This window comes from Equus asinus, chromosome 8 (assembly GCF_041296235.1).
Source record: "Equus asinus isolate D_3611 breed Donkey chromosome 8, EquAss-T2T_v2, whole genome shotgun sequence".
In the NCBI taxonomy this organism is placed as follows: Eukaryota; Metazoa; Chordata; class Mammalia; order Perissodactyla; family Equidae; genus Equus; species Equus asinus.
The window spans coordinates 87052590-87073531 of NC_091797.1; the positions used below are offsets into that span (position 1 = coordinate 87052590).

General features: G+C 48.4%; 1 protein-coding gene across 1 annotated transcript in view; it reads right to left on the reverse strand.

Annotated features, from left to right (window-relative positions):
* Positions 1-20942, reverse strand: part of SVOP (SV2 related protein) — a 65205-nt gene that overhangs the window by 23035 nt on the left and 21228 nt on the right. Inside the window, exons 3-7 of the mRNA XM_014867806.3 lie at positions 20531-20616; positions 19358-19456; positions 15873-15944; positions 8931-9055; positions 1004-1067 (exon numbers count right to left, since the gene is read on the reverse strand). Coding sequence (XP_014723292.1) covers positions 1004-1067; positions 8931-9055; positions 15873-15944; positions 19358-19456; positions 20531-20616 — 446 coding nt within the window. The remainder of the gene's footprint in view (positions 1-1003; positions 1068-8930; positions 9056-15872; positions 15945-19357; positions 19457-20530; positions 20617-20942) is intronic.

The window sequence follows — 20942 nt, forward strand, 5'->3', positions numbered from 1 at the left end:
CAGTTCTGGGGTCCTGGGGTCTGGGGTCCCCAAGAACCCTCCTTAAATCCCCTTTTGCGTAAATTAACCACAGTCCATTTCTGTTGCTGACAATCAGGGTGACAGTCAGAATGTCTAACTCCTGCCGCATTGACCAGTCAGAATGGACGCTGGACCCCGGTCGTACACTCCCTCCAATGTGCCCGGAGTTAACTCTTTACTTGCTGGATCATGGGGAGCTCTAGGGGTCCTAAGAGAGGACATGGTGTCAGGTGACCAGTGGAAGTCAGGGTTCAGGATCAGCTGGCACAGACGGATATATCTCAATATTTAGATAGCTGGTTCATCCATACCAGTGGGGACCAGCTGACTCCATCCTGATCGGTCAGAGGTGGACGCTGTCAGGAAGGCTGTGGGGTCAATGCGATCAATATTGTCATGGTGACTAAGGAGTTCAGGGGCATCCACTGTGGACCTCGGTGTCCGGCAGGGACAAATGAACGTTACTGCCGCTGCATGGAGCAGGGGCCACTGGGCAGCTGTGTATCTGCCCTGAGATCTGCCAGCCTGTGGTTGGAGATGGGTCTCAGGACCCTGGCAGAAGGAGTCTTGAGAGGGACTGGCTGGACAGAGAGAGTGTTAAGGCAGCGTCACATAAGACACGGTGGTCCTGGGTACAAATGGGGGAGGGTGATGATAGGGGCAGGGAGCAGGAGTTCGGGCCACTCAAGCTGCACCATGCAGCACCCTCTCTCAGATAAAAGCCAGGTCAAGAAGAACGTACCGCCCACCTGCCACCATTTTTTTAAAGGGATGGCAGATTGAATTTTCTTTTCAATCGAAGAACTTGCCCATAATGCGAAACAACTATGTCGGAATCAATGTAACTGATCTGTTGAAGTCTTTGCATACTGAGTCTGTTACATTTTTCTTAAACCTTTCCCTTATTCTGAGGCTCAGGACACCTGAGAGCTGCCTGCCCGGAGAATGAGCGCTCTCCAGAAGCCCCAACCTGCTTCCTTACCTCAATCAGCAAGATGCACTTAGCTCTGGCTTTCATGGGAAGGAACTCGGCGTACAGCGTGACCCTGTGAAAGCGAAAGACGGAAAGGGGGTTACGGTCAGCACTGAGCGGGAACATTGCTAAAGCTTTCTGCAGTTCTGGGCCAACGCTCCTCCAAGGGTGGTCTGTGGACCACTGACGTCAGGATTTCCGAGGATAACGGCTCAATATGCAGGTGCCCAGGCCCCACTCCAGGCCTTCAGAAAGAGGTCTCAGGGGTAGGTCCGTGGCATCTGCATTTTTAACTGACTCCCCATGTGATTCTCGAATTTAGTAACGGCTGCTGTTACTTCCCCACAACCCAGTGAGTCTAGGGGAAAATAGGGTGGCGGTTTGATGGGCAACTTCAAGCTAGAACAGTTCCTCAGGTTTTCTCTCTTGCTCAAGTCTCCAATGGTCTCAGAGGAAGGGCTTTCCCTTCTGTCGCACGCCCCTCATCCTGGGTCCATCTGATGTCTCCCTGTGACCAGATGCAGGCCATGTTTTCCTGGCCGGAACCCCACAGAAACGATGCTGAACTCTTCCCAGTGCCTCACGTCGGGGACGTGGTGTCAATCCCTCCTGTCACTGGTGATGCCAGCTTCCATCACTGATCCAGCTGTCTGACAGACACCTCCACTCTGGCATGATCGTTTTTCCATTTGTGATTAATGAGTACTTCCGGGGGGAGCATTCAGAGATTATGCCAATGTCCTGTTCCCCACAGAACCTCTCGTCACCAGCTTGAGCATCCCATGCGTTGACTATTTCTGCCTGAATCAACCACCACTATGATGGTGACAAACGGTATTTTCTATTTCCATAATTATTTCTACGTTTATTAGTTGACATTCTAGTGTAAGGAAGAGACTTCCTTTCTTCTCCCCTTTATCTATCTGTCCATTCCTCTAATCAGTACACACTTGTGGATTCCTATTTTATTTCATGGGTTGTAATCCATTACTGCCATTATTCTTTCGATGCTCCGACTGTCCCATGTCTGGACAGTTTGGAAATCTTTCCATATTAATAACATAGATCCACCACATCATTTCTGAACAGCTGCAGCCCTGTTGATGAATAGATTGTTTCCATTTCCTGTTTTTGCAACCTGTGCCACAAGAAACATGTTTTCCTGTAACTGTGGTGCCCCGCATTTGACCGTTATTTGTAGCCAGTGCATTATGAAGACGAGCTGCTTGTCCTTCGCCCAGTGTGGTGATCATTACAATCACACTGAAGAATAAAAGAATGAGCGGTGAAGAATTAGCGATGATGAGAAGCAGCTGATACTGGCGTAAATAAATTCCCACGGCAACTAATTGCCTTTACAGCACTTGGCAATTAGAGATTTGCCATGTGCATCACAGGCTTGGAAAGAAATGACCTGTGAGCTCCATCTGGCATTTCTGCTTGATCTCCGGGGAAAGAGCAGTGCCAACAACAGGTTTGTGAGCTAGCTCATTGGAGACCGATCTGAAGAACCTTCTGAGGCAGGTTTCAAGGTAGAACAGGCGGGCAGCTGGCTGGGTATTAATCTTCAAGAGCGGCTAAGACACAGCTCGGGTGCCAGTTAAGGCAGCTTTCCATCTCAGCATCTTGGGGAGGTGGCGTTTCTGCTGAAGTCCACAGCGCCCTCTACTGGAACCAATAAGCCACCTACCTGGGTGCCAGCCGGGACATTGTTTATTTTTGTGAGGCGATGCGCACAATTAGAGGTGATTATCATTTTTTTGGTGCTTACTTGCATTTTCTAAATTTCCTAAAGCAAAAAATGTATTGTTTGTAATGATAAAAATAAAGTTAAATTTAACTGCCTTGCTTGAATTAAAGTCTCTCTCTTCCTTCTTGATGCTCCGCCGCAGACAGAAAATGTAATTATTTGGCATCCTAAATGTGATTCCTCTTTCCTGCCTTAATTAAAGGGTCGGGAACCTGCTCACACCCAGCAGTCCTGCATTCCCGGAATCATCTCCAAATCAGAACCACGGACCCAGCGGATTAACGATTTACCAGGACCTTCCGACTCGACAAGCTCAGAAGGCTTTCACGATATTTGTTCAAACGTAAGAGCGTCAGCATCAGCCAGACTGGACGTGAACGCAGTTTCTCCATGTGGTAGACAGTTTGCAGAAGCTGCCCCCTTGTTTTCTCTCCCTGTGTCGACGCTCCCTTGCCCGGTGACTTAGGATCTCACTCCACCCAGAGTCTCGTTCCCTGTCCCTTGACTCTGGGCCTTGCAACTTGCTTTGATCAATAGAATGTTGTAGAAGTGATGTTGTGCCCGCTCCAAGCCTGCACCTCAAGAGGCTTTGTGGCTTCTGCTTGCTCTCTTGGAGCCCTGCCCAGGTGCCCTGGGACCAGGTGGCCGGGTCTAGCCCACTGGAGGAAGAGTGGCGTGTGGAGCATGGGTGAGACCGTGTGGCCGTGCTAGACCAGCCAGTTGACTAAAGACGCATGAGTAAGTCCCACTAAGACCAGAACAGCCAAACTGTCCAACCGTAGAATCGTGGGTTAAATAAATCATTGTTTGAAGCCATAAGGGTTGGGGTGGGTTTGTTACAAAGCAAAAGGTCACTCTGCACTCCACTTAATGACCATCTGACCTTAAGCAAGTCATTTATGACCTCTGAGCCCGTTTTCTCATCTGTAAAATGGGGATAGTAAGGTGGTTCAATGGACTAGGTGAGGTAGTGTGAAGACAGCACTCAGCACGGCGCCTAGTGCTCAGTAAGCACTAAGTGGACACTATGATCATCATCACTATTAATAACTACTTTTGTTGTTGTCACCAGAACCAATGTGAACCCCTACTTTGGGGGAAGGAAGAAAGAAAAGAAGGAAGGGAGGAAGAGAAGGAGGGACACAGAAAGGCAACAGCTGGACCCCTGATTTACATAATTTGTATTTATACTAAAACTTCAGAATACGTTATGAGGACTTCTGATTGTTGAGCTTTTAAAAATTATACAGTAGAAGCTGATTCGTGGTGAGGTCGTTCAATGGGGTAAAGCTATTCTATGTGAATGGAAACTCTTAGTTACAGAAAAATACCTTCGACTAAATGTTTCAAATAATGAACTTAGGGGAGCTATTTTTATAACTAGATAGGAACATTGCATAACCAAGACATGAGTATTTTTATGTAAATGGCTTGCATGGAAGTGCCGGGGAGCCAGCAGCTCTCTGGGGGGCTAAATGTTTCTTCTGTAATTTTGTTTGTGGTTTGTATCCGCTCTCCTTATGGAAAAAAGAGCTACAGAGCAGAGGGGGTAAGAGAATATGTTTGGAGGGTCAAATGATATTTAAATCTCAACTCTGCCATTTACTAGCTGTGTGACCTTGGGCGTGTTACTCAACTTCTTTAAAGCCTCAGTTTTCTTACCTGTCAAATGGAGATAATAGTATCTGTGTCCTCAGGTTTTGTGAGTTTTAAAATGGTCACGTGTATAAAGCGCATGGTCCAGAGGCTGGAATGTAGTAACAGCTCAAGAAACAGACAGAAGGGCTACGGTGGGGTTCAAGAAATGCACAGCTAAGCTAGGGAGGTGTGAGATTTTGTGTGTGGGAGGAGGGGGCAGGCAGGCCAGCTGAAGACCCTCATGACATAAAGGTAGGAACAAAGGCCCTCCTGGCTGCTCTGCGTCCTTTACTTTCTTCCTCTGGTGTCCTGTCCGCTCTCCGTGAAGATCTCTCCCCTTTGCAGTTTTAAGAGCTATCTTTTCTCCGCTCTAGTTACTCTGCCGTTGCGATGCCATCTGCTTACAATTTTCCAAAGCTTCCTCAAAATGCCTGGTCCTCTGATGGCCCACTTCTTGCTTTCCAGCACTGTCAACGATTTATTCTATTTCTTATACCTTTTATGTCATTGCCAGAAAATCTGGAGGAAGAAGTAGACAATAGCACTTGTCTTGCCACCACCCTGAACAAGGATCACGGTGGCCATTCAGAATGCTTAGCTCCTCTTCCTTCCTTCCTATGGGAACAAACTCCAGGTGGCTGCTGGAAGGGTGGTTCTGCTGTCGTCTGCCTGAGCATCTCTGGGAAAGGAATTTGATGTGTACTTCCAGCCACTAGGGCAAACCTGTCCCCTGTCAATGAACGGCTCATGAATGGGGCAGTGGCTGTGTCTGCACGGATTCCTGGAGTCGGGCCAGAAGTGGAGCGCGTTGGCCACAAGCCCCTGCCAGCCCAGATTTATGGGCTTGGCTTAATGGTCTCTGCTTCAAGCTCCAGTGGCTTTTTAGCCCATCCCAGATCCAGGAGCAGATGTCATGCTTACTCTGCAGAGCCCGGGAGGGATCAGTAATGAGTGAGGGAGGGAAGGACTGAGGAGAATGGAGAGCCACTCGCTGGCCTTCCAGACGCTAAGTGGCAGTAACAGCCTGGGGATTGGTTCCTGTGTTAAAGCCACGTGGTCACAGCCCCTCCCCTGCCCACCTGTCCTTTCCACGATCACAGACTGAGTCCGTCATCCATCACACGGATGCCTGAGCTCCTGACCAAAGCCTTCGTGCTGACGTGTGTTCGCTCTGCCAGGCTCCATCCTGGGCACTGCACATATGTTGTCATTTAATATTCTAAGGGACTTCAAGAGGTAGGTATGTTAGCACCCCCATTTTAGAGGTGAAGAAACTGAGGTGTAGAAAGGTTTAGTGCCTTGCCTAAGGTCACACAGAGATTAGGTGACAGAGCCAAGATTCGAACCCAGGTAATCCGATGTCAGAGTCTCACCACACTGCTTCTAGATCAGCCCTCCCAGTCTGCCCCGGTCGCGACACTCACAGGCTCTAGGAGTCAGTCACTGGACTGTCAACCCTTGGGGAGCAGGGACTACAGCGGCACAACGCCCAGATCCTCGCCTGTCAAGGCCGCTCTTGCTATTTCTCCTGCCGAAGAGCCAATCTGCCTGCACAGGGACCAATGCGGAGACCCCAGGACGAAACCATCCCCTGGCATCAGTGGCAGGTTGTTTACAATGGACTCCTTCCATTTTGGAAGGAGCAGTGGTTCATCCTGACTGGAATTGGCACATATTCTGGGTGTTGGTTTTCCTCTCCTGCCTTCAGGGTCTCAGGCAGCCATTACCCGAGAGCATTCAGGGTATTTGACCTCTGACACGGGACCCTGCACGACAGTGCATGGGACCAAGGGAGCCGAGCTATATAACAAAGGAGATGCAGCAATGGGCATAGGACCACGGAATCCACTGGTCCCATCGCACACCATGCTACTCTGAGCTGCTGGCCCGAGAGAGTGTTGAACAGCCTTTTGAAGATGCTGTGGGGGTGTCACCCCTGTGAGGAAGGGGTGCTGTCTTCCAGGACACCATACACACTGAAATCAATGACCATTATATGGTGCTGTGTAGAAAGGACATATCAAAGGGTTGAGTAGGAGTGGCGTTCATGTCATCATTCCCAGTGACCCACTTGGGGGAATTTGTGTTTCCTCCATCCTTCAACTTCCAGGCTCTGGGGTTTAGAGGTCTTGGTTGCCAGAATGGGCATGCTTCCCCCAGGGGACCCAGCAAGAGTGCCATTAGACTTTAAGCAACACCTGCCACATGTGACTTTGGGTTCCTCGTGTCAAAAAATGAGCAGGCAAGAAAGAGAGTGAGCATTCTGTCTGAGGAATCGATCCTGAGCATCAGGAGGTGGTCAGGCTACTGCTATCTAATGGGGCACCAAGGTTGCACACTGGACATCTCTTGGCAGTCCTCTGCCCAGTACTGGTGTTAAATGGACAAGCAGCAGCAACGGCCTGAGAAGGGCATGGTGACCAGGCAGCCCCGTGCGTGGAATCTAGGTCACCCTGTCAGGCAAACCATCTCGATCAGCAGAAGTGCTAGCCAAGGGTGAAGGGGTTCTGGAAGGGGAAGCAGAGGAGGGAGATAATCCATATGGGTGAACTTTTATGAAGCAAGTGCATCCAAGAGGTGCAAGGGGCGGGCGGTAGCGGATGCTGTGACACACCACCTGGACTCAGCCTTCAGGACCGAGGCACACCGTCCTTCTGGAATGAGCAATAGTGTGACCTGCTAAGAGCTCATAACTGAGTCCCCTGCACGCTCCTTGGCCAAGGTCATGCTCCCACCTGGAGGGAAGCCCACATGCAATGTGGCTGATGCGAGAGTACAAAGGTCCAGCCCCCAGGCCTCATTCTGGAACAGCCCCAAAGGGCCATCCCAGCTTCTGAACCCCTATGGGACCAGCGGAGGCCTCTGTCACAATTGGTTCACGACTCAGCTTCTCCCTCTGCCCGTTCATGCTTTTTTCGCTCCCTTCCAGGTGTTGATCCCCAAAACCACTTGCACACAAATCCCTATCTCAGAGTCTGTCTCCCAGGACCCCAACCCATAAGAGGGACCGTGTCTGGTTGCTCACTGCTGTATCCCCAGCACCGAGCACAGGCCTGTGCCATAGCAAGTGCTCGAGAATATTGGTTGAGTGAACAAAGAAACTGGAAGGGAACTACCTGGTCCTTGTGCAAAATTTCCATAAATTATTCCAATAGGATTTCTTACCTCCAACTCATCCTACCCACCATTGCTAGATTAATACTTCTAAAATACCTCCCCTGCTCAAGAACTCTCAGTGGCTCCCCACTGCCTATAGACAATCCCTTTGGCGTGGCAGTCAAGGCCTTTAACAAGCTTGCCTTGGTCTATCTGTCCAACGTCAGCTTTCAATTCTCATATTGCAGCCTGACAAGGTAGCCAAACTGGACATTAGCCTCCCTCAGACTCAGCCACAGCTTCCTCTTTTCATGTAGATCCTTTCCTATGAAACGCCCCACATCTTCCCCATCCCCCTTCTGGGTCTTTCTAAATCCTTTACGTCCTTAATAGCAAGGCAGTAAAACGCAAAGGTTTGATCCCAAGCTCTGGAGTTAGAGGCTCTGGGTTCAGATTCCAGCCCTGCTTTCTCCTAGTTGTGTCACCTGGGCCAAGTTACTTTACCTCTCTGTGCCTCAGTTTCTTTACCTGTCAAATGGGATTAATAATAAGATTTACCTCATTGGGAAATTTGGGGGATTAAATAAGATGATCTGGGGTACTCGTTTAGAACAGCACCTGCTTCTCAGCAAACGCTACATACTGGGTGTTCATCCTCCTCCTTTAGGGTGGGGTCAACACACTTTTTTCCAGAAAGGGCCAGATAGTAAATATTTCAGGCTTTGCAAGTCTGAGTCTCTCCTGAGACCACCCGACTCTGCTGCCGTGGCATGAAACAGGCACAGAGAATAGTAAATGAACGGCGAGGTTGTGTTCCGATAAAACTTTATTTACACAACCAGTCGGCAGGTCAGAATCGGCCCACGTGTCATCACCTGCCAATCTCCGCTTTAGGATTCACCAGGAGAGAGGGGCTTCTTCCTACAACTTCAACTCCTCTCAGCACCTCCACAACAGCAACGACAAAATGACACTCGGCTCGCACGTGGTGAGCCCCAACCCCTGCCTCGTGTTCAGGCTAGAGGAGGGTGAGAGCGCGCGGTGGAGACGAGCACGGTGTTGTGACACATTCAGGCTCTTAGTTCCACCCACACACTGAGAGACTTGGGCGAATGACTCTGCCCACCGGATCTCAGTTTCCTCCACTGTGGAACGGAGATTACAGTAATTTGCTAACACACCCTTCCTGGGGCTGCTATGATGCGTCAAAGAGAAATGTTCCATCCGTGCTACATCTATTATTTTTGTTATTATTTCCCATTTACGATCTTCCAGCTAATGTGTTGCTTTTGCCTTTGTTAGTCATTGCGATACTGATAACGATGCTATTCTCTGGCTACGTCTCGGCTCCTTGACACCAGAAGCCTGGTGGAGCTGTCTTTGCATCTCCCAGAGGCCATGAACACAGCTGACCTGCTCTGGCTGGATGGCCAGAGCCGGCGATTTACTTACGACTGGGGTACCCCTCCGATCCCGAAGCCCACCAGGCCCCGGAGCACCAGGATCCAGCTGTACACGGGCGCGAAGGCACTGAGGACGCCGTAGTACAGGGTCCACAGCACGCTGATTTTCAGCCCCTGCAGAGAAGAAAGACATCAAGTCACAAGGCTTCTCAGCACCTCCGGGTCACGTGGCCCCTGCACATGTTTAAAGTCACCAACAGGGTCGTGTTAAAGGGTCGCCCCCACAGCCAAGGGGATGCCAGGGTTCTCTGTGTGGGTGTTGCCAATCCCAGGGGATGTGCAGGAAAATGGCGGGGCAGCCGTGATTGTCCCAGTGATTGGCATTTCATAGACAGGGCCCAGAGATGTTAGATGACCCACAGGCATGAGATCCAATAAAAACTTGTCCTGCGTCCTGCACCATCTCGAATTGAACTTTCCACTCAACTGTCAGGCAGCCGAAAACTCCGTTTATGATTCTTTGCATCTAGACCTCCACTCAATTTTACATATAAACAGGATTTTTTTTTTTAAAGATTGGCACCTGGGCTAACAACTGTTGCCAATATTTTTTTTTACCTGCTTTATCTCTCCCAACCCCCACGTGTACACAGTTGTATATCTTAGTTGCAGGTCCTTCTGGTTGTGGGATGTGGGACGCTGCCTCAATGTGGCCTGACGAGCGGTGCCATGTCCGCGCCCAGGATCCGAACCCTGGGCCGCCGCAGCGGAGCGCGCGAACTTAACCACTCAGCCACAGAGCCGGCCCCTAAACAGGATTTTTGAGGGGTATAGTTTAAATACACACGATTTTTCAGGAATGCAACTTCCAGATCAATCAAAAGAAAATCGTACTTTGTTTCATCCAGAACTTTACAAAATTGTTCATCATTTCAGCAAACCATGTTGCCAATGGCAACGCTGCGCGTGGTGTTTGAGTCAGGGAGTGAGAACTTCAACGTCCATCTGCATTCACAGGGCTTCTGTGGGTATCTATGAATAGACTGATCTGAACCTTATTGCAAAATGTCAAATATATAGAAAAAGCATCAAGAATATTCCATTAAATCCAAGCTTATTTATAATCGGGGCAAATATTAACGACTTCCTTTTATGATCTCGGCAGAGTTGTGTGTGAATATTTGCATATTGAAAATAAATCTTGTTTTATGAATTGCCTCCTTTTAAAAATTCTCCATTTCATAGTTAGGACGTTATAACTGAGTTCTTTTTTAAATTATGTGCGGGTCTAGGTTATTTTATCTTTGAAATTGTTTCTGGATAATGAGGGGCATTATTAAATATTTTTGTAACTTTTTTTTAAACAAAGGGGACATTGTATTTGATGGGGTTGAGAACCACTGAGGGACACAGTGCTGGCAAGATAAACATGGTGCATGTTCTTAATGTTAATTCCCCTTAGAGATTGGGAAAAAAAGTAAGGGGGAACATAATTTAAAGTATCACTTTTATATGGCAACCGACAAGAGACCTATTATGGAGTAGAATGTCAATTTCACGTGAATTTCAGATTGCGACATGAGGTCCCGCACCTCTCTTTGGAGCCACCCTCCCACATCTCCAGGGTTGAGTTCACTCACCAGACCCCCTGGGGCCACCTCGATGTGGGGGAGGGGTGGGCGTGTGAAGGTATGATTTTAGCTTCCAAATCTTAAACTGAGTTAAAAGGACTAGAGAGGAAATTTGGAGGTCTACCAGATGAGGTCAGGTCTTTTGGAAAATGATTTTAGGTGGTAGAGAGAACATTTTAAATAACTTTGCATCATCTCATAAGAAAGTTATTTCTTTCTCATTTCAATCTTCATTCTTCCAATTACGTCCAAGAGAAAGTGTCCGTGTAGTACCAGTCTGTCTTTAAGGCCTTTTTAAAACAACTAGGAATCTCTCTTTGTACCAGAGAGGGCAGTGGGGCAACCATACCAGCTAGAATTTAACAACATTGTACTGTTTTCGTTGTATTTCTTTTTGCAGACATTTTCTCCAAAGGGCAATTGTTACTGATCTCCCATTTAAGACTCTCTATGAAGTTTCCTTTTCCAAAACGAGGCATTTAAAGTTAAAAAAAAAAAAGTTGATATAAAGAAAGTCATTAAGCATATAAGAGAACAAGGGACAGGAAGGATTAAAGTCTAGGAAACCCTGGATCTATTGCAATAATAAAGCGGCAACATTTCTGCAGCCCTAAACCCACGGCTATGAAATTGGTACCCACCACACATCTACTTAATTCCTTGCTTTTGGCTGAAGCTAACCTAGTAGAGATTTTCTTCCTCGGAGCCCAAGGAGTCTTGAATCAGAAACAGGATATCATTAGCAGCAGAAAAAATAGAAGCAGAGAAGGAGACGGAGCAGGAGGAGGGGAAGGGGGGAGAAGAGGGTGCCCAGGCTGGGGCGTGGCCGCTGAGCTTCCCCCGGGGCTGCCTGAGACCTGTGTTAGCTGGGTGAGGTCACCCATGACCGCATGCCAGGCAGCAAAGGCAGGCATGCTGACCTGTCCTGTTGGGTCACAGTGCAGCTGGCTCTGCATTTGCCCACTGATGCCAGGGCTTTCCAGCTGCCCAGAAAATGAGGACTCAGCAACCGTTTGTAAGTAAGGTCACAGCTATTGCAAAGGCACGGGCATTGCCAGCAAGCCCCATCTAAGCGCTGCTCGGGGACTCTGCAGAAATGTCCTTTGGGCTCCTCACTAACTACATTTGTCGTTCTGTCCAACATCTGTCCTGCCTTTAAGATTGTTAGCCCCTCCCTTCCTTCTTTCCTTCCATATTTATTTATTGAGCATCCCCTGTATGCCAGGCTTTAGAGATGGATGTATAGCCATTATACGTTCATTAATTTGTTCATTCAACAATAAGCATGTATTGAGTGCCTGCTGTATGCCAGACACTAGAGAACTGATATATATTATTCATTCATTCATTCAACATACATGCATTGAACATCTTGGGTGTGCCCAGCACTACAGGTACTGATATGTATCATTCATTCATTCACTCATTTGTTCACTCTGTATGTATTGAGTACCTGCTGTATACCTGACAGTTGCGGTACTAATATATATTATTCATTCATTCATCCATTCACTACGCATCTATTGAACGCCTGCTGTTTGCTGGGTACTCAGCTTTGTCCTGGGCTACGGCAGGCAACATGACAGCCAGAGTCTCTGACTTCGTGGAACTTTCATTTGCATTTTTAAATCGCGCTCACATCATTACACCGGATCCCCACAGTGGCATGTAGAATTAAGTTGTTATTTTCATTTCCACTTTACAAATCAGCACAGCTGATCGAAGTAGTTGAGTGATTTGTTTAAGATCAGCTGAGTCAAAACTGGAGCCAGGATTTCCAACCCCAAATGCCATACTTTGAACGAGCCACTCCCCTCTGCCGGGGCCCCAGATGGTTCCCCATTACCTCTGGCAGCCAACATACGTGCATGACGCAGGTGTCACGCAGCAAGGACAGGTGGGCCCGCGTGAACGGAAGTGGACTTGCCCTTGTCAGCCTCTACTCTGCTCTACCCAAAAGTTACCACCACAGAATGTGGATCCCAGGCTGCCAAACAATTCAGCTTAAAAAAAAACAAACCCATAGCTTTTTATTTTTATGCAAAATATGTCACTTTTGAAATGGAGGCAACTGATTCAAAATCCTATAAAGCATTGTATGGGATAAATAAAACACAGCCGTGGGCCAGGTTTGGCTCAGGGCTCACCAGTTTGCAACCTGCAGGCTGGAAGGCTTCCAGCTCCTGCTCCAAGAAGCTGACAGTCTTGCTGCCTCCTGGGTGCCAGACCTGCAACCCCAAGAGGAGCGGGCCCATATCATCATCGCGAGCATCACTCAGGCACCTGCGGGGCCGTCTGACTCAGCCCCCTGGTATTCTCCAGTCAGGCTCAAGTCCAAGGAAAACAGTCCCAGGGCAAGGGGACCCAGGATCTTCAAAATATTGCGATGAGAGGCCTTGTGCCTGCCAGCTACCTTCCCTTCCTCCTTACAGATGACACGGACCTATAGCCATTGACCTAGATAGTGACCTGATCATCTTCTGAAGTTTTTTCCCCTGAATTCCAACCAATAACAGTTACCACTGACCGCAGACTAACCATGCATCCGTAAATACTATCCCAAGTGCATGACATCCATTTTCTTATTTAATTCTCCAACAGCCCTATGAGCTCCTACTTTTATCAACCCTACTGTGCAGATGGGGAAACTGAGGCTCAGAGAGACGAAGCAACTTGCCCAAGGTTACCTTGCCCGACGGGGGGCAATGGGCCATGAACCCAATGTCCCAGTGTGTATGTCCATCCCTACAAGGCCGCCTCCCCCCAGCTGCCCTTTCTTTCTGTAGCTGCAACAAGCCCTAGAAGCTGTAGAAACTTCTGCAGGAATCGAAGTGGCCCACCGAGTCCTAACCCCATCTGTGACTGCCCTGCAAAGTCAGGCAGCGGACGCCCTCACAGAAACCTCCCAGCTGGGCGAAGGCAGATCAAGGAGCTGAGAGGAGATGCTCCGCGCTTGCCAGAGCTCTCCAGCTGCCCGGCTCGCCCGCTGTTTCTGGAGGAGCTCTGGGCAAGCCTCGTCATTGGCTCCTCATCCCCCTCCCTGTGGCTGGGCCAGAATGCCACGCTGGGCAGGAGGAGGCTCTGGATCCGGGGGCTCTTTCTCTCCTCTCTCTCCGGTCGCGCCAGCCTTATGTTGGCTGCGGAATTTAGCAGCTGGTCTGGAGAGCAGGAAGAGCGCTCTATAGGCAGCCCCCAAGCTCCATCTATTTGGGATTGATGAATGTCCTACTGATCAACTGAATTCTGGGGGATCAATCAGTTACGTCTCCCAGCAGCCAAGGTCAGGGTGAAGGATGTGGACTCGGGAGCCAGACACACCACATTTTAATACCGGCATTGCCATTTATGGGCACCATGAGCTTGGCAAATGATAGAAATAAAAATGGACATTTATGCAAAGCTTCCCCTGTGCCAAGAGCTTTCTGTACAAGGACTCATTTGCTCCTTGTAACAGCCCAATGGGAGAGACTATTATGATCCCGTTTACAGATGAAGACACTGAGGCACAGAGAGGTTGAGTAACTTGCCCAAAGTCACGCAGCCAATTAGTGAAGGAGCTGGGATTTGAACCCAAGTGGTCTGGCCTCGGAGCTGATGCTTTTCGCAATGATCTTATGTTAATGTTGCATTTGTCTGGCTGAACCCCTCAGGTAAATACTGAAATCAGGGCGGGGCAGTCCCAGGCAATGCAGCGAGACGAGGAAGAATGAGCTCCAGTACTGTTCAAACATTGCTTCGTTTATTGAGCCAACACATCCTCATTTATTGAGCATCTCTGATTCGAGCCACTAGCATCACGGTTAAGATGGGCCTAGACTTAGAAGGAGTGAGACCTGGCTCTGTGTCAGACAAGCTGTGTGGCCTCGGGCAAGCTGCCCGCTCTTTGTGCCTCAGTTTCCTCTTCTGTAAAATCAGAGTAATAATAGTACCTACTTCAGTGGTTTTGAAGGGGTGGGTGAGCTAATGCATGGGTCATGCCTGGTACCGTGACTGCTATGCGAGGCGCTGTTGCATTTTCGGTCCACGGCATGCTGGTTGTGGCGGACCTCGCCTGTTACCCACCCAGTGTCCCTATGCTCTTCTTCCTTCCTGACAGAATTCTAAGTTTATTTAGATATCCACTCCATTCCCAGCTCCAGGAGTAGATTTTTATTAGTCTAAGCCAACAGTTCTCAAAATGTGGTCCCCGGACCAGCAGCATCAGCATCCCCTGGCAACTTGTTAAAAATGCCATCATTGCAATGGCAGCTCACATGCGTCCTGTGCCTGTGATGCAGCCAGCGTCATATAAAGTCATTCACACCCATGATCTTGATTCACCCTCCCTTGTAGATTCTCCAATGGAGAACCCTCCCATGTTATTTTCTTCTTTAGACATATGAGGAAATTAATACTCAGAGAGGTCAATTCACTTTGCCAAGGTCACACAGCGAGGAGTGGCAGAGCCAAGAGTGAGCCCAGGTCCACCTGACTTCAGAGCCTCAGAACATAACCACGACACCCCCCCGCCTCTGGAGAAACTGCAGGCTGATGAGGAGAGCCCACGAAAGAGAAGGGTAAAGCTGTCAGGGAGCGCAACAGCTCCGAATGTGCACAAATGGAGTGGCGGTTTTTCCTGAGCCAGGCACAGAATCAAGGGAAGCTTGCCTGGGTCTGTAAAGCCTTTCTCCCGAAAGCCCCAGGCTGGTAGATGGGGGGCTGTAACTTCACATGCCAAAAGAGTCAGAGTCCAAGCGCAGTCTAACGAAACCAGAGCAACACAAAATACAAAGGGGACCCTCCAAGCCGTGAAATAACAAATAAAACAGTAAGAGCACAAGGCGGTTCCAGACCTGTCAGCTCCCTTTTTGTTTGCAAACCCATTTCACGTCATATCTTAGGCTGGGCTTCCCCAAAAGCAGACCCTGAGACAAGGATTCTAGTCCAAATGGTTCATTTAGCTGGAGGTCCCAGGAGGGGCGGGGAAGGCAGACAATTCAGGGCGCCTCAATGAGCGGGCTCCCACGGTGGGCCCCGGGACACCATCTTGCTGGATGGAGAAAGGATCCACTTTAGAGGAAGACAGACGATGTCCGTCTCTACCACCACTGGGCTGGCCCCAGCCTCGGGTAAGGGGCTTGTGAGGGCCAAAGGGATGGGGTGGGCGCCCCCTCCTCCACTCTGAAATGCACGTGCTTGGGACCCAGTGGGAATGTGTGATTTCAAGGGTCCACAGTGGCCTCAGAGTGACGTCTTCTCCCTGCTGGTCAACCTCCCTCCTAATTAGGCCTCCCAGGTGCTCGAGTGGCACAGACTCTGCTACCCGTGAACATGAGCCCAGAGAAACCCAGGGGACACGCGCTTAGGGGAGGTCGCCTTACTGTTTTCCTGCCGTACTGGTCGGAGATGTTTCCCCAGAGGGTGGAGCTGGACATCATGCCGACAAAGACCACCTGTGGGTGGAAAGACAGTTTCTGTTAGACAGTGACGTAGAGCATCTCAGAGAAAGGGACCGATGGATTGAACCTGTGACGTCACACCCTAGTAATAAGAACGAGGCAGCATTCACTGAGATCCTGCTAAGGCGCAAACCCATTCTAAGTGCTTCGTGTTACCGTTTAAGCCTCACGACAATCCTATGGGGTGGATGCTATGATTATCCCCATTTTACAGATGAGGAAACTGAGGCTCAGAGAGGGTCAGTCACTCGGCCAGAGGGACACAGGTGCAGGTGGTGCCGTCTGGGCTGGAATCAGCCCATCTGACCACGGAGCTAGCATTTTACCAATTTTTCACCACGCCAAAGAAGTCTTGTCCTATTGTAAGAAAGTATCAAAGGTTGCAAGGTAGAGTTTGAAGGGTAGACAAAACAGGAGACAGGAGGCTGGGATGGGAACTGGACGCTGTTAGTAAGAGAAGGCATTCATGAACCCTCAGCGTCCACACGGAATCTTGCTGAGAACAGGTTAGGGGCCACCTGGTCACTGTCCCTCTCTCCCTTCCTCAACAGACTCTCCCCCACCTCTCTGCCCCCGTCCTCCTGATGCAGCTCACAGTGGATTGCTTTGAGGTGACGCCCTTCAGGATGACGTCCTTCAAAAGGGACACCAGTGACACGGTTACAAATCCTTTTGCAAGTCACTCATTTCTAATTCCTTTTTATTATTTTTATTATGATTTATTTATTATTTATTATTTATTAATTCCTTTTAATTATTTTAATCAAAGGAGAGCCTAATCAAGCTGTCAGTAAATTAGATCACTAAAAATGATTTTTCATAAGTAACTGCTGTGTGCACATTGGTTTATAACCTGGAAGTTGTTGAAAAAATCAAGTGGCATTAGTTTATTGAATTATAATCCAACTCCTTCAGTTCCCCTAAAACTTTCTATTTGTGAACAAAGCTTTTCATAGTCACATCCATTCAGTAAAAGTGAAAAATGGGGATAGAACTGATGCTGAGCCCTGACTCATTTTGGCAATAAGTGATCATTCAAGAATATGTGGCATAAGTGGGACACACTCCATACTGCTTGTTAAGAGTACATTCTGATAAAACTTACTTATGTTTAACAATTATTTATCAAAATTAATTACATCTTATTGTTTTGATCTATTGAGTATTACTAAAAATTATAATGATGGCTCGGTGCAGGAGAAAATTTTTGATACTTAGAGACTTATGAAATGAAAAGCAATAATTGAAAATTTATCTACTTTATCCCAGAAAATGATGATAGGGTGGTAAATGAAATACTGTGAAGCATAGTAAAACACTACATTTAGATAAGAGGATATGGAGAAAGGGAGTGGAAATACCAGTCCAAGATGAGAACAAGACAGGGCATAATTCCCAAATTCTTCAGAAGAGCTCATGCATGTTATTTTAAACAGAGGATGGTAGATATCCAATAAGTATTTCATTTCCAATGGACATATTTTAGAAAGTGATATGAAATTTTATTTAAATTTCTTATATTTCAATACACTGGAAATTATATAATGTGCAACCTACCATTTAAAAACATTTAAAGTCCACTTTAAAACTTGGGGCTTGCACAATTCTTTTCTAGATTACCTAGAACAAAGTGTTGGAGAGTACTGTCTTGGGGTAAAGTGTTGCCTTAGTCACACACTAAGTGACATCCTTTCATCCTGAGAGGGTTAATCATCTCGCAAAGACGCGTCTTCCCCATTCTCTCTCCCGGTAAGGGAGAGATGAAGGCACGGTGGAGCACTAGTCCTATATCACAATAATTACGGTAATTTCACACAGTAATTACGGTAATCTCCCACAGGCTTTCCTGTGACAACAATGACCGTCCTTCTTCCCCTCTTTACCGACGTTATGCAGTTAAAGCAACTCCTGCAGTCCTTTAACTTGTCCACAGAAAACTTGGCCGTGGAACTTCACGGCTTTCCCTAGCCCCCCAGTCCAAACTTTCCGCCAGAAGGAAGTAGTCCAGGGCAGTGGCTGGGAACAGGCTCTGAGTCTGCAGAGCTGGATTTCAGCGGGGACTCTGCCTCTTACAGGCTGTGTGAGCTTGGGTGAGTCGTTGCACCTCTCTGAGCCCTGGATGCCTCCTCTGTAGAAATGGAAGTAATAACAGCTCCTCTTTCACAGGCCGAGAGGGTTAAAGAGGTGATGAATGCAAAACCCTTAGCACAGGGCCTGGCGCATCGTGAGCTCAGTCAACCGTGGTCGTTATGAGCCAACGAAGAGACCAGCAAGGCCCTTCATTGTGACCATACAGACCTGTGGTTACCCTTTCCGGGGTGCCGGGGGAGAGGCAGAAGGAAGAAATGCCGTTGACTCACCTCCCACCGTGTGCCAGGCACTGTGTGTATCCTGTTGTCTATACTCAGAAAAACATGGCTTGTCACCTGCTTTTTGCGGGTGATGAAATAGAGCTGTAAAGTGCCTCACTCAAGGCCACACATCTATGAGGTGATTAGACCACGTAAATACCCGTGTATGTGCCTACGGAACTCCTCCCACTGAGCTACACGACCTTTTTGCCAATATCAGACCAGGCCTGATTGCTAAAGACACTCAGCCCATTCCAGAACACTTATCCATAGAAAAACAGCATTCTGGGAGGTGTTCCTAGTTAGCAAGGACTCTGCCACTAGCTAGGCTGTGTGACCTTTCATGAGTGACTTCACCTCTCTGTGCCTCCTTTTTCCTCAGCTAATAATAGCATCCACCTCAGTGGGTTGTGAGGCTTAAAGAGCACAATGTATATTATGACTGTATTGTATACATCATATATAGTGAAGCCCTTTGCGCAGTCAGTGCTCCATAAATATTAGCTTTTGCGTGTATCATTATTGTTATCCTCTTACCCAGCCTGGCCATTCCTTTCTCTTTTAGAAGGTTGCTGCTGAACGCCCCGTAACAAAAATTGAGGGTTCTGCCTCACTCTCCTTCAAGCCTTAATTCCAGGGAGCAGTGGCTCCCTACCGTTTATGGACCATCTACTATAGATCAGGCATTCTGTGGTTTCTAATCCTCAAATCTCACTCATGTGGGGGGAAGTGGCATCTCCTTTCTGCCGTCAAGATAAGCCAGGCTTATAAGGTTTAAGTGCTATGCCCAGGTGGGCTCCAGCCTCTAGCAATGGAGCCCAACGTCTGAGACCCCCAGGTAGCTGGACCCCTGCATGGAGTAAAGTGGGCTGCAAACCTGCCAGGATAGGTGGAGTAGGGAAGGGAGCAAAGAAAGTTCAGGTCATGGTGTTTTCATCCGGGGCTTAATTATTTTCTGCTGAGCCCTCGGCAGCAGCAGGGGGAGGGGGACACCCCACAGGAGACCCCAAGGGACCAGAAGTGTGCGCAACAGGAGAGAGCTGCTGGGCTGCCTACCGAGGTCAGCAATGCAACCTGCCAGCTGGGGAGCCGCCACTCACAGTGCAGCTGCGGAGCCAGGATGCTGAGGATCATCATTTCCATGGCATCGGCCATCTGCGGGGAGGAAGCAAACGTCAGGAGGCCGGGATGCTGCCTGGGGCCGGGGACCCCTGGGCCCTCGCTGAGTCCACGACCCCAGAGAGAGCGTGTGGAAAGCCCCTCTTCTACTGCCTGCTGAGTGCCCCACCACACCTGAAAACACACTGACTCCAGGGGTCAAAACAGCGTGGGACCAGGCGGGAATCGACAAACAGGCTTTGACATTCTGTGTGTGTGTGTGTTGCATGTTTAAAAACATAAGGGCACTCCCCAAACGAAGTAGGAAAGCATCATATTTCTAAAATCCGAGGAAAATATTTTTATGGAAGTCAAGAGACAAGGATCAATGAGAGTCTAGTTGGTCTTTGGTTTATAGGTCATTGTTCACGTAGAACTGTCAGTATATTTAAAACAAGTGCGACCTTTTAACATATTAAAACATATTAGGAAGCTCTGGCAATTAAACATCGTGGCACCTTCGTGGGACTAGACAGACAGAACCACGGGACAGAAATGAGAGTCCAGAAGGAGACCCATGTGGCCATGGGACTGTGGTGGACGATATAGGTGGCCTTTCAAAATGGTGGGGAAATGAGGTGCGGAAATTGACGATCCGTTTAGAAAAAGATGTGGTGTGGTCACGGCCTCGCACCCACAAAAATCCGTTACCAGTAGCATTAAAAGTCTACACGCATTCTTTGCTCTAGGCAGCTTAGAGAATTTTGACAAGAGAGCAAGAGCCTCTTGAAGCAGAAGGCGTGTTTTCATCTGTGCATGTTTGTCTGGGGAGAGCTCCACAGATGACATCCTAATTCCATAGTAACCCTGAGCCCCAGAGGGTTGAGGATCACTTAATCAGCCAGAAGCTTCAACTCCTTGTTGAGGGCAGTCGCCAAACGCACCCGGCTCCCGCAAGCACAGACTTTCCTCATCACCAGGGTCACTCAACATAGACTTTGTTCATTCAAGCACAGGGTCTATGTGGAGGGAACTGCGTCCTTCCCTGTAGCCCATGGAAACCCAGTTGAGCACCATGATGGGGGTTCCTTGGAGACTGAAGGTGAGGTCACTGCCCCCAGGAATACTTGCCCAAGCCAAGCCGGTGAGAACAGACAGCTTCCATTGGAATTTTCCAAACCCAATGGCTTCCACCGCATCTTCCACCATGAAAGTATCTGGGAAGGAGAAAGGGGGAGGGGAGGAAGGAGTTAGGGCATCTTAGCGTTGTCCTAGTGTGTCCTAGAACTTAGCCTAGAAAAACATTCCAGCAAGTATGAAGAGATAACTTGCTACAAAGCCCACTGCAACATTGTTTACAAAAGGGAAAACTGGAAAACCCAGAATGTCTACCAATAGGGAATTGGTTAAATAAACTATTTTATATATTATACATAAATTTTTATATGTCCACTTTATGAAATACAGCTCAACTGTTAAAAAGAATGTGCAGGGGCTGGCCCAGTGGCGCAGAGGTTAAGTTTGCACATTCCACTTTGGCGGC